This window comes from Passer domesticus, chromosome 2 (genome assembly GCF_036417665.1).
Source record: "Passer domesticus isolate bPasDom1 chromosome 2, bPasDom1.hap1, whole genome shotgun sequence".
NCBI classification, from domain to species: domain Eukaryota; kingdom Metazoa; phylum Chordata; class Aves; order Passeriformes; family Passeridae; genus Passer; species Passer domesticus.
Window position 1 is genome coordinate 101,316,087 of NC_087475.1, and position 13,997 is coordinate 101,330,083.

General features: G+C 41.9%; 1 protein-coding gene across 41 annotated transcripts in view; it reads left to right on the forward strand.

The window, feature by feature from the left end:
• Nucleotides 1–13,997, forward strand: part of LOC135294584 (uncharacterized) — a 255,789-nt gene that overhangs the window by 92,019 nt on the left and 149,773 nt on the right. For 5 of the 41 annotated variants that reach the window (XM_064410072.1, XM_064410056.1, XM_064410057.1 and 2 more), the window contains exon 1: nt 4,948–5,331. The exons of 8 other annotated variants lie outside the window; for them this stretch is intronic. Coding sequence is in view for 12 of the 33 variants with exons in the window: in XM_064410056.1 (XP_064266126.1) it covers nt 5,158–5,331 (174 nt within the window). In the remaining 21 variants the exon portion in view is untranslated. 28 more of the 41 variants (XR_010356653.1, XR_010356651.1, XM_064410068.1 and 25 more) reach the window with 19 other exon arrangements.

The window sequence follows — 13,997 nt, forward strand, 5'->3', positions numbered from 1 at the left end:
AGTGCTCATGTGGACCATCAGGGTCCGATTCTCATGTACCCAAACTTGCCATGTGTTAGCTTGGTGTGATTTGTAAGACAATATAATACTGTTTGTTAAGCCAGGTGAAGTATTTGGGAGGGAAGCAGGAAATTTGTGGGTACTTTCCTTTGGGTTTTCCATCAAAGCAGGAAATGCACGCCACAGATGCGCTGTGGGGATGGAAATTGTTGTGGCTTCTACTCGTATGGTACTGAGCAGGTGGAAGAGTGGAGTGGCGATGGCAGCACCCACCACGATGGGGGCCCGGCTCTGCCTGGCCCACAAGCATGGACAGCACTGCTAGAGGGCTCTCAGGATGGGGATTGCCATGTCTGAAAGAAAACTAATTAAAACTGTAAGATGTGCTAACACTGAGCCCTTTTTCTGCTACTGACAGAGGTTAACAGAATTATTGGAAACGGGTACTCAATGATCACTTCAGATTGTCTCTTGGGCACCGCCAGCCATATGATTTAATTCCTGTGTGAATCAGAAAGCATCTTTTGGATAGACATTGTATTGATTTGGTCAAGCAAATAATTTTTTGGGTTTTTTATTCAAGTCTGCAGAGTTTGTACCACAAATAAGAATGGATGAAAGTTTGATGAAAAAGACTTAGTGTATCCTAAAACCCTTGGGAGAAGCCTGTTTTCAGAAGAAATGTAAACAGTCAAGAAAGAGAAGTATATAGAGCTAGAAGATTCCTGAAATTATCCTCTGCTTTCATAGCCATCAGGCCACACAGTAATAAAACTTTCCTAAACTAATGTTGTTACTTTCTAAAAATAGACATGTTTTTCCCGCCCTGTTCTCTTCCTGGCAGGTTCTTGCAGAACAGTACAGGTAGAATTGTTTACTAATTCCAGCCTAATTTTATTGTGGCTCACTTATTTCCATTTTTTCTTGTGCCATTTTTTCTTCATTAGCTCTTCTTCCTCCCCAGTGTATCCTCCCTATAATACCCCTGGGATAATTATATTTTGTGCTAGCCTTTGCTTCACTAGGCTAAACAAGCAGAGTTCTTAAAATTGCACATTCTAAAATAGGCCATCAAGCTTCAGGACTGTTGCCACAAGGCATAAGGACCTTTTTTTTAAATCTTATTTTACCCCTTTGTCTGTTAGGGAACATTGCACAAGTGGGGGTACTGTGACATGGGGAAAATTTGCCATAATGTCTTTTTATGAAGTGTGGCAACAGAGTAGTTTTCTGAGACAGAATATTGCTCTAAGAGACCCACTTTATGATGCAAATTGGCAGGTACTGGTCTAAATGAGCCATTTGCCTTTGGAATCTAATTTTTTAATGTAGAACAGCTTAGTTGCTATAGAGAAAGTCATACTGGTATAAACCAAGGAACATGACCTCAGAAAAACTGAAAGCCAAGCCATCTATTGTTATAGATGGCTAATGAGATGATTGGCTCTTGCAATTAAGAGATAACAATTGTGTGAATATTAAGAAAACTTTAGTAATATATAGTTACATTATTGTAGTTTAGATGTCCTCTGTTCTCCCTATAGTTCCCTTCCCCCCCCCCGTATTGTTGCCATCAGACAGCCTGGGTTGTCTAGGACATTTAGAGAGAAGGCATACACGTGTCCCTTACCTGGGGCAGTTTGGAATGGAAAACTTGTTGCTTAGGGGGTGAGGCATGGCAACATCTGATCTCCAATCAAGTTACAAGAAAGCAGTCTCCACCAGTAAATGGCAAAGAAGAGCTGACTGACAGACTTTGGGAGGAGCCAGGGCTGGCTGATGCAACCCCCAGGGGTATAAAAGACTGAGCATCCATCTTGAAGATGAGCTGGTTGCATGTGAGCAGTTCCCAGCGCTGTGAATTTTTCCTTGTGTAGTCCTTTGTTGTATTTTTGTTAAGGTTTAATAAACCTTTTTGAATTTTAAAGTGAGCAGTTGTTTTCTCATAGTATCAACAGCAGAGAAATAGAGCAGAGCCTTTGAAACATCTCAAATTTTCCTGAATTTTCTGTGAGATTCGGGAGTATATTAAAAATATTCAAGACAGCATTCACATATTAGTATCTTCTCCCTTATGGGCTGGTTCTTGGAAATAGGAAAATGTTTCTAGCCTTGCCACAATATCCCAGACTGCAGTGAGACCTCTGCTCCTTTTGTCTTGTCTCCTGGCTGAGTTTCCATGCATGCAATGAGTTGCCAATGATGGCTTTTCACAGAATCACTAGGTTGGAAGAGACCTTTAAGATCATTGAGTCCAACCTATGCTGTAACACCTCAACTAAACCATGGCACTTAGTGTTACATGCAATCTTTTTTTAAACACATACAGGGATGGTGACTCCACCACCTCCCTGGGAAGACCATTCCAGTACTTGGCAGATGATTCCAGTACTTTTGACCACTACTTTCAGCTGTGTGACCTGACAGGCAGTGAAAACTGACTCTGTATTGGAATGAGAAAAGGGAAGCATCTCTGAAGAACAAGGTTGAGTCCCTGCAGTGCTCAGTCTGTGTAGCAAAGCTCATGGCCGGGAACAGTCAGTCAACAACCATTGTTGACTATGGAATCACAAACCCTGGACTGTCCTGAGGCAGGAATGACAGGCACAAAGACAATGCCAAACCTCTCAAGTTCCTATTAACTTGTCTGTTGCCCATAAAGTATGCTGTCTTCTGAGCATTCACTCATTTACACAAGCATTAAGTATATCTGCAAAAGTATATTTATCTTGACATCCTCTGGCTCTGTGATCAGGGCAATGCTTTGATAAAAACAGGGAGTGAAAGGGTCTTGTTTTAGCTGGAGGCTAAAAGCTGCTTGAAAGGAATGGAAAGGGAGGGGGATTCCGTACTGAAGGTAGTTAAAGAAGATGAAGTACTTAAGTAAAGTGAATGCTTCACTGTGCAGAATTAATGCTGAATTTCAGTGCTCTAGGAAAAGAATGTTGCTGCTCAGATTTGTGTTAATAATTTTCTTAAATGCTACTGAATGACCCAACTCACTTTGTTGTGGGAACAGAATATGATCCAAACGACTTAAGGAAAAGCTCATTATAAAGAAAGCCAATTCTGTGCTGTGACAAGACAACATGTGAATTTTTAATGTTATCCAGGAGATCCAGGGGTTAAAGGAAATGGAGTCTTTGTTGGACAAACAGTGCCCAAGACATGGAATCACAGCTCCAGTAACTTGTAGTCTTAACAGATGTAAGGGAAACACCTCTCACAAGGGAGGTGAGAAGCAAGAGCAGCATGATCTGATGTGGGAATGCACCAGTCCAGCAAGCATTAATGGCTCACAAGAACTTTATCTCCCCCTTACCATCACTCCGGGCTGAAAGAAAGGTGATGGGAATTTAACGAAATACAGATGCCATTCTAGCAGAGAGTCTAGCAGCAGAGCGACTGCAGGCAGCTCCATATGGGCTGGCTGTGTGGCAATTGCCAAGGTGATGTCTATAAGTTCATCTTCCAGAGCCTGTATATCCATGTTAGCACATTGATTTGCCTCAGCTGCAGGAGCCAGGCACAGCCTGGTGTGGAGCCCCTTTTCCCAGTGCTGGGCACCATTGGAGCAGAGGTGCTTGGGGAGATCTGGCCTGGCTGCACCCATTTAGCTAGTAATGCAGCTCAGCCTTTACCTGGACCTGGAGCCTTGGTTGTTTCTCAGTATCACAAGGCATTAAAGCTGTGTTGAAAACCGGATTTGCTCAGGTCTGTTGTCAGATTTCCAGTGACTCTGAGGCCAGGATTTCAGCCTGGCAAGCTATTCGGCAGTGCTATCCTCACAGCTGTAACTGAATTAACCATGGTACTCAAAACCCTTTGTGATTTTCCCCTTCTTGTTTCTAGTTCAGTTGCTAAATAGCTACACATACCAGTTGCCCTTTTTCTGTTTCTCAGGTGCTTTCTTCTGTTCCCAAAACATCTCCCTCCCTGGTAGGCAACATGATGGAGGATGGCACTGCTGTCCTTCCCCAGATGGTCACTGCTGTCTCCTCCTCAGCCACCAACTGCAGAATGTGAAAGGATTCATGACACAAGTGTCCACATAGTGAGAGGCTGAGAAATTCCCTGGCTTGTAGTACTGTCCTCACCCTGACCTTCCTCTTCATCTATATTTTCATTTGCCACTCAGGGTGGAGGAGAGCGGCCATGAGTCATCTTAGGGGCTGATGACTCATATTTTCAGTCAGAGCAGTCAGTGTGCTGAGAGTTTCTCAAGGCTCTGCCCAATCTTTCATGCCCAGAAGCTCAGCGCAGGGTTTGTGCATGGATTTCCCTCCTTATGATTTCTAGCCCCCAGCTGGATTTTCTCTCTGTTTCATTGTTTCCTCCCTTGCCAGTAGGTTTTCCCTGCCCCCACAATCCACTCTGAGCTTTCCAGTTCTAGACTAAATCTGTCTGCTCCATATATGCTGACGTTTCCCTCTAATATCCTGTATGCTTTTGCTGCTTGGAGAGAGCCCACTAGTATTTGCTGTCTGTGTGAGATGCTGCTTCGTCATGGCTTGGACAGCCTGTGGCAGTGTGCTTGAGTTTGTGCTAAGAAACGCCACATTCTTTTCAAAGCTAAGCTGTACATGTTGATGTATGCCATCCCTTGCAGCTGGTATCAGCACAGAATCCTAGAATGGTTTGGATTGAATGACACCTTAGATCATCCAGCTCCAAGTGCCCTGCCATGGGCAGGGACACCTTCCACTAAACCAGGTTGCTCAGGGTTCCCCTCCAGCCTGGTCTTGGACACCACCAAGGATAGGACATCCACAACTTCTTTGGGCAACCAGTGTCTCACTACTCTCAAAATGAAGAATGTCTTCCTTGTATCTAATCCACAGGCTTTTGTAACAAGCCTCTTTCCCCTTTTTTAGATACTGAAAGGCTGTTCTAACTTCTGCCTGGATCCCTCTCTTCTCCGTGCTGAACAACCTTAACTCTCTCAGCCTGTTGCCATAGGAGAGGTGCTCCCTCCCTCTCTGGCCACCTTCCTAGCCCTTGTCCAGACCTGCTCCAGCAGGTCCCCATCTTTCTCATGTTGGAGACCCCAGAATTGGATGCCGAACTCCAAGTAGGATCTCACCAGAGCAGAGAAGACAAAAGGCATTTCCATTTTGACACAGAGTAGGGAAAATCATCTCCCCTGACCTGCTGGCCATGCTCTTTTTGATGCAGCCCAAGAGGTGTCTGGCTTTTTGGGCTGTGTGCCCTCAGGGTTGCGTCATGTTGAGCTTCTTGTCCACCAAAACCTGTCAAGTCCTTCTCCTCAGGACTCCTCTCAGTTTGTTCTCCACCCAGCCTGTGTTTCTGCTTGGGATTGCCGTGGTCCAGGTACAGGACCTTGTGTTTGGCCTTGTTGAACTTCATGAGATCTGTGTAGGCCCAGCTCTCAGGCCTGTCCAGGTCCCTCTGGATGGCATCCCTTCCCTCCAGTGTGTTGACTGCACCTCACAGCTTGGTGTTGTGGGCAAACTCATTGAGGGTGAGCTCAGTCCCACTGTCCATGTAGCCAACAAAAGTGTTAAACTGCCCCTGTCCCAGCCCCAGCCCCTGACTGCACTTGAGTGTAACCATCCAGCCAAATCCTTCTCCACTGTGGTGTGGTCTGGGCCTCTCCACTTCAGAGACCAGGATGTTGTCTGGGAGAGTGTCATCTGCTTTGTTTGTACAAGGCCAGGTAGATGATATCAGTTACTCCTTTCTCATCCACCAATGCCCTCACCCATCATGGAAGGCCATGAGTTTTTTCAGGAACAGTTTGCCCTTAGTGAAGCAATGATGGCTGTCACAAATCTGCTCCTTATTTTCCATGTACTTTAGTATAGTTTCCGGGAAGATCTGCTCCATGATCTTAACCATGGGTAAAATGGGCAACTTTCCAGCTGTGCATCTGTGGTTCTTAAAATACCCATCCAGTCCCAAGTTAAGGTCTGCATATGACCTCATGGTGAGTGGCTGAAACAGCTGCTAGGCCCAAGCATTACTTGTCACTTCTTGTTTGAGGTTCACCTTCACATTAGACTACAGCACCCAGATGAAGCACAAATGGGTTCTCAGGGAGCAGTGGCAAGTTAGGAGGTTGGCCACACAGCAATGAGGTGGTTCATGAGAAACTGTGGGAAGAATTCTGCTTGATATGTAAGCCAGTGGTAATACTAGAAGGTGATCTGAATGAGAAGGGCATATGAGAGGTGCAATATGCTGGGAAAACTATAAAAGAGGATAGCATTAAAGTGTAACAAATAAGTAATTGAAGTAACCCCAGCTCCATTGAACTGACAAATATTCTTATATTCAAAGATAAGCGTGCACAAAAAAAAGAACTTATTTTTATAGTACAGTGCATGACTGATATATTGGCAGTATTTTGTTCTCACTCTGCATGTCTTTTACTTGAGGTTACCTAGAAACAGCAAGGGATAAAAGTGTTTCACCATGACTGAGTCTTAATTATGGGAGAGTTCGTAGAAAACCTAAACCATATCAGAGGAAAGAATGGAAAGCCAAATTAAGTTGTTCTCAGTCTTTTCAGCTTCTCTTTGATTTACAGACTCTTTAAGTAAAAAAAAAAAAAATAGATAAGAGTTATGTGAACCAGTTATGGTTTGATCTATTATGTTTTTTTCTGTTTTCCCAGCTTGAAAGGGAGAGAGAAAAAAATGAAAGCTAACTTAGTTTAGGGCTCTGAGTCAAGAATCCTAAGCAGAAGTTAAATTTTGAATCTCACTACAAACGTCCTTCATAATACTTATTTTTTAAGAAAGTCAAAGTTTTTGTGTTTGCTGGAGAAGTAAACCAAACAATATGAACTGAAACCACAAACCACACTGTACTTGGTAGAATTGGCTGATGGTCTCTGGATACGTCTTTTCTTCAATAGATTTAAAGGTGTGGGCTATGCAAAGAAATCACAGAAACGAAACCATTTACCAAATTGCAGTGAATCTCATATTTTATGTGGAAGGCTAAAAAATTTCCATTGCATTAAACAAGCTTATTCATGGATAATAAATAAATGAGCTGCTAAAAGGCTATCAAGAATGTGAAACTACTCTGTCCCCTTTTTTGTAATTATAAAATCTCAAGGATACCAGGCTAGGAAGTACATTTACACAGAAATTCCCAGATCAAAGTGCTCCCAGAACAAAAGATTTGCTGGAATAAAGTAGCTTCCAAAAAACTGGATAATTGAAGTCTTGGTGGAGCCAAGCCCCCTGGAAGCTGCCAGCCGTGTTGTGTGTCATTTGGCACCTCTGCAACATATATAAATAGCTGGAGCCCCTTCTGCAGCCAGGAACAAGTGAGATGAGAAAAGGCTCTGTTTCTAAATTTGAAAAGAAAGCTGTAAACAACAGGCATGCTGATTTTAGGTATGCCAGGGGACTATGGGAGTCTGCCCTTTGGTCCTTGCTGCAGGCAAGGTCAACTTCCCCTCCATTTTGTTTTGCAAACACAGATGGAGCATGACCACAGTCTGGGACTGCTCTTTCTGAGAACCAGATCACAAACTGAGAAGATGAAACTTATCCTGGTGTGATCACAAGCCCCACACTGAAACCTTTCCTTTAATAAGGCTTTGCTAACCAATTGTCCAGAGTAGCTACCTTAATAATGTTGCTGTGCAGTTCCTCTTCTTAATCTAGCCTTTGAAGGTGTCAGTCGGAATTATTTATAAGGTAAATACAAGGAATAAAGATCTTGGGCCACAGCAAATAGTACCACATTAAGTAAATGACAATTCATTACAGCATGAGCAGTGGAAAAGTTCATGTCCTTCCTCTGTCCAGGACCACCCTGAATTTGGCATCTGGCCACATGAGTTTGTAACACGCCTTAGATGTCTTTGCTGTTCCCTAGTCCTATTGAAATGCCAGCCATATTTCAAACACCCATGAACTCTGCACACTCCACACAATGAACTGGATATTCTGTTAATGGTACAGTTTTAACCACTTCTGATCCAGTCAGGACAGAGCAACATGGTTTACTGAGAAGCAAAGATGTATGTTAAGCTGTGTTTTCAAGGATTTCCATTATCTAAAGACTCAGGGTCTCATTTCAAATATTTTTGTTTATCCTTAACTGAAAATTTTGCTATGTTATTTTTGCAGAGATGTTTGCATAATTTCATAAAATTGTAGGACCATTGAGGTTGGAAAAGATCCAGAGCTCCACATCTACACATTCTTGTATCTGAAGAGAAATATAATCCAACAAGACAACTGAGGGTTTTTCCAACTACAGTGTTAGGTTAGTGGAATTTTAGTACCTTTAGGAAAAAAAAAGGTTGTATGCTGCACTAGGAGCACAACTGAAGGCAGCAGCTGCCTAGGTGGTATTGTGTGTCAGTGGAAGCTGTAGCTGAGCAGGCAGCTGCACATAGCGCATTTCACACTTCACCAGCCCATAACCACTAGGATAACTTTTCATTTATTTCTTCCTGCAGACAAGGTGGTGAACTCCAGAAAAAAATACCCACATAAAATAATTCCTAGTTCCCTAGATTATTGCTTAAGGTGCTTCAGTTTATTAAGCCTTTGGCTGCTTCTTGTATGCTCTTCTGGTTCACTGAAGCGACCCTTCAAAATTTGCAGCACAGAGGGCTCTGGCTACAAGCACTTTTTTTAGCTTGTTTTGCTAGTATGTTTCAGATACTCTTCTTCAGAGTCATTGTTTCACTTCCATCTTTGTAAAGCTAAATAGCTTTTTATACACCCTATTTTTACACCCTATTCTTTCTTTTTGGGTCCAGATTTGACATAGGAGAGGAAGGTTAGTTCTATGTGCCATGAAAATATTTGTCATGGCACTTTCTGTTGTGCTATTTGACAGTGGCCTTCTTGTATTTGGCCAGTTACTTTTACCCAACTCTTTTTTCTAGAATCTACAGCCCATTTATCACAAATGGTCCATGGAGTATTCAAACATTTGTGCAAAGCATGTTTTCCTCAGAGATCTTGTTGTGGTTTAACCACTGCTGGCAACTAAGCACCACACAGCCTGTCACTAATTTCCCCTCCAGTGGGATGAGGGAGAGAATCTGAAGAGCAAAAGTGAGAAAATTTGTGGTTGAGATAAAGATAGTTTAATAAGCAAAGCAATGTGTGCAAGTAAATCAAAACATGGAATTCATTTGTTCCTTCATTCATCACTTCCCATGGGCAGGCAGGAGTTCAGCCTTCTCTGGGAAAGCAGGGCTCCATCATATATAGTATGTGTCCCCCATCATGTATAATATGTGTACCCTCTTCCTTCTTCTTCTACTTCCTTTATATGCTGGGCATGATGCCACATGGTCTGGAATATCCCTGCGACCAGTTGGGGTCAGCTGTCCCAGCTGTGTCCCTTTTCAACTTCTTGTACATTCCCAGCCTACTCACTGGTGGTGTGAGAGGCAGAAAAGGCCTTGGCTCTGTGCAAGCCCTGCTCAAAACATCCCTGTGATATCAACACCGTTTCCAGCACAAATGCAAAACACAGCCTCATACTAGCTACTATGAAGAAAATTAACTCTGTCTCAGCCAAAACCACCATAGATATCCATTCTGTTACAGGTTTTGCTTTTTCTTGTTTTCCACAACATTCTTATGTCATGATGACACTGATTCCACCTGCCACCATAGTAAACTCAGCTTTATTAGTAGCATGTAATAATATAGAGCAGAGTCTGGACACTGTAAATGAGATCAATTTCTCTGTCTCACAAGGGAGCACTGTTCTTTCTGTTTTGTGGGCAGAGAATATAGCCTTAAAGAGCCTCACAAGAATACCACAGAGAAACCTGATTTGTTTTCTGAAACCTTTTTTTTTTAATCCTAATCAGAGGACCATCCTGCCTTGCTGGCATTCCTCTGGTGCTGTGAATCACAGTGTGCTTAATTACCAAGTAGCGCTGTTCTTCCATGCAAGAATATTTTGTTCTCAAATCTTCATCCCAGCTTCAAGACACAAGAAATATCTGTGTAGATGAAAGAGCTATTACTTTAGAACAGCTGTTCAAATGCACATAAACACCCTGCTGAAATGGCTGTTTTGCCTATGATTTACATTTTTAAGAGGCCTTAATAACTGTTTCTAGTATGAAATTTCAGCTCAAGCTTAGAGCTAACACTGGTATAAGCTGCAGTACTGCCAGAACGCTGTTCTGCTCTCATGCTGCTCTGCTTGCTTACCTGCTGAGAGTGGAAGTGACTGACGAAAAGCTGCTTCAGGAACATGCAATAGAGGAAACTCTTCCCTTGATGCCTAATGGTATTTATCCATTTTGTCTCCACGGTTCCTGCCTCTAAGAGCTTTCTAATTTCCTCTGTGATGGGCATGAGGATGGCTGCAATTTGATTTCTGGTGAAGAGTTTCTGCATAGCTGATGCTATGTGTTTGGGGTTATTTTTATTATCATAACAAGGAAAGTATCAGGGCAGTGGGGACACAAAACTTTTCCCTGAGTGTGTAGCTAGGCAAAAAGCTCATTGTGGTGTGATGGAAACGTATTTGATGAGTGGAAAAACAGAGGTCTGCCATCTCTAAGACACTGTGGCCTTTCTTAAAGGAGGATACTTCATTTTTCTTCCCACATGATGAGTTCCTAAGTGACTGGCATGAAAATACAGAGAGACACCAAAATGAGATATTGCTGCATTTCCAATATCCAGTATAACTGCAGGGAAAGCTCTATGTGGTGATGGTAGAAGCAGATATTTGCACACCCATGTTAATGGTAGATGCAGATGAGCAGGTAGAAATTTGCCCAGTGTGCTGTCTTTCATGGAGGCACACCACTTAGAAGCAGATGATGGTGGTGTTACTATAGCAGCACAGCTCTACAGCTGTCAACCTGTGTCATAGGTACAAGGTGAAAATTTAAAAAGTTCTCAGTTTCCAAAACCAAAAATTAAATACGTTGATTTTTTTCTTTTTTCCAAATTTCATGGTTTGTGATTAGAGAACAAATACTTCAGATTGAAGACTGACTTAAAACACCAGGGGATATGGCAACTAAAATGTGGTGATTTTGTCCTGAACCTACTGGATCAAGTCATCTCTCACTTTACTGTTGTAGTGGATAATTGCATTGCCTTGTCCCTGAGAGCATTCTGTGAATATACCTGCTTGGTGGTGAGGAAGGCCAGCAGACGGTCAGCCATGGAAATAAATAGTGAGTAATGTCAATGTAGGTTTTTTCATATCTTTTCCTTATTAGTGTGCACATGCCTCCTGTCATATGCCTTAGAACTGGTCGTGGTGGGAGCTGATCATTTTCCCTCCAACACATCAGCTCACAATTCTTAGTTCTCAGTCATGGACCAGTCCCCAGTGAAAATTATTGGCAATACTGACTGTATTTGGTGCTGGTGTCAGGGTTTTGGCAGCAGGGACTGCAGCGTGGCCCCTGTGAGGAGAGGACAGAGGTACCCCTAGCTGGGCACAGCCGGTTCCAGACAGCTCCAAACGACCACCACAGGACACAGCTGAACCCCGCAGCCACAGGGAGAGGCTGTGGGATAAAGGACTAAATGCTGCTCTGCAGGAAGAGTGAGGGAAAGAAGTGTGATAAACACCCTGAGCTCTGAGGTGAGGGCAGGAGCAGGGGAAGGAGGCACAGTAATCTGCAGATCTCAACACGGCACCAAGAGCAGGGGTTTTCCATTGGAATGGTGTTATTAATGATCCTAAGAAGTTGTGTTCTGAGATGCAGTGCTGCAATCTAAAAGAATAAAATGCCACTTGGCGGTGTCTGGGGCTCATTTTTCATCCTAAACTGCTGCTAGTGGCTTCAATTGAAGACCATTCCAGTTTTGAAACTGGGACTTTGTGAGGCTGAAGAATGAAGTAAACATAGGGGATGAGCGGGAAGCTGTAACTTATGTGTCTGTTAGGTCGTGACATGGCTGTGTACAGAGTGATACACTGGCAACACCAAAATCCCAGCAGTTTACTTACAGAACTTTCTTCTTAACTGACAGATGTCATGTTTCTAAAAACAATTAGATCCCTAAGAATGCCCAGAGGTGCCTCATTGCGCTTGCAAAAGTGTCTACACATTCAACTTAAGGGCAATAAGTGAAGTAATTTTCATTTCCTTATTTGCATTTTGGATCCTTAATGTTTTTTAAAAAGCTGTTGCTGGGAGGTCAGATATGTTGCAATTTATGTTTATTTCCTGACTAATTTGTAACGGTGGCCACAAGTTTTACTAACATTTTTGCTATAATTATACCTGTCACACAGTGTGCATGCCACAGAATTATTCTAAAATTGACTATATCTGTTTTAAAGGAATTCATACAGGTTGTTTTCTCCCTACTATCTAGTTCTCACATAAAAGGCATAAACAATCAAAGGATATTGTAAAAGTTATATGTAAACTGTTAATTATTCTGAATCAGGAATTACTTATCTCATGGGGCCTTCTGTGCTTTCCTTTCTAAAGAATTATCCTTCTCTTCCAAAGAGATTTTGCTTCCCAGTGATTGCCTAATCATGCTTCTTATTAGAAATATTATGTTAGGCTAAGCAGGGAAATGAAATCTTACCTTTAACAGAGGTGACAAATCAAGCAAACCAAGTACATTGCACACTGCTCATGTTGAAATGCATATCTATACAACCAAATTGTTAACAGTTGTTTTCTTTTCTTTTCTTCTTTTTATTTTCTTGGGTTTTTTTCTCTTCCTTCTTCTTCTCCTTTTTATTTCCTCTTCCTTCTTTTTGCCTTCTTCATTTCTTTTCCTTTCTTTAGGTTGGCTTAATCACAGGTGGAGAACTATATTTCTAGACCTTGGTTCAGCCCTGAGGGCTTAACCACAAAACTTACACCTATTGCTAGGTCAGAATGGTAGGTCTTAACCTCCCCTTACATATAAAATTTAGTGAAAGGAATTGGAAAGAATATGAGTTACACTGACACCAGAGGAAAAAACATTACCTTTTTTGGGCAACAATCAGGATTTGAAGATTTTCTTTCTGTAAGCATGATATGAAGTGCATTCAGTTAGTGAAAGCAGGAAAGAAATCTGGTAAAAATTTCTGCTGACAATCTATAGTACTGGATCAAAGAAGTACAACCCAGCATTGGTGCAACAATTGCACTATTAATGTGCATTTAATGAAGAAAAAAACAAACATCTTAGGTTGCCAAAAAAATACTTGTTTTAGTTATTAATATGCAGGCTAGTTTGGTTTGACCAAACCAAAGAAAGAAAGAAAAATTCATCTGTCTGAGTTTTCTGGCTATGCTCCCATTTTTTCTGCATAATTTAAAACAAAATATGGTCTTGCCATGCTTGTTTAAAGGCTCTTCTTGCATTCCACTTGTTTTGTTCTGAGTTCATGATTTGAGGGTTTTTCATTCTCTTGCCTCCAGCCAAGGTTTCCCATATTGCAAATGTTGATCATACTGAGAGATATATATATTTTAGTTCTACTGTGAGGTTAAATTGAAATGTTTGTTGCTGTCCTTCTCTGGCAATGGCGAGGTTATGCAAACATAAAAATTTTATTTGATAGAAGAAATATGATTGTGAAATGTTCCTTAAGTTTGTAGGTCAGGTTTGGATATGTTCCCATTATTTATATTGTCCCCCAGTGACAAACTATCTCATATTTACCTGTCCAATATCCACCAAGCCTCCAGGGTGGATTACTTGTACTACAGCAACATCTGGGCCATAAGAGCAGCCTAGCAAGGAACAAAATAACTGCAAAGCACAGAATAGGCATGTGAAGAGCTGGGTGGCTGCTGGATATTTCTGCAGCACTTGATCACGGACAGCTCTGTACAACTGCAACTCCAAAAGCAGTGAACAAGCTGTTGCCATCAGAAAATGCCAAGTTTGCAAGTAGAGATTTCTTTTTCTTCTTGGATACATTTGAGTGTTAGTTTGAATTATGTATAACCCCTAGAATTACCTCTCATCTGATCTCAGAAGAGTGTTTAGGAAAGAAACAAAGTAAAATTTCCAGGAAAACAAACAGGCAATTCACTTTACTTGTAGGGT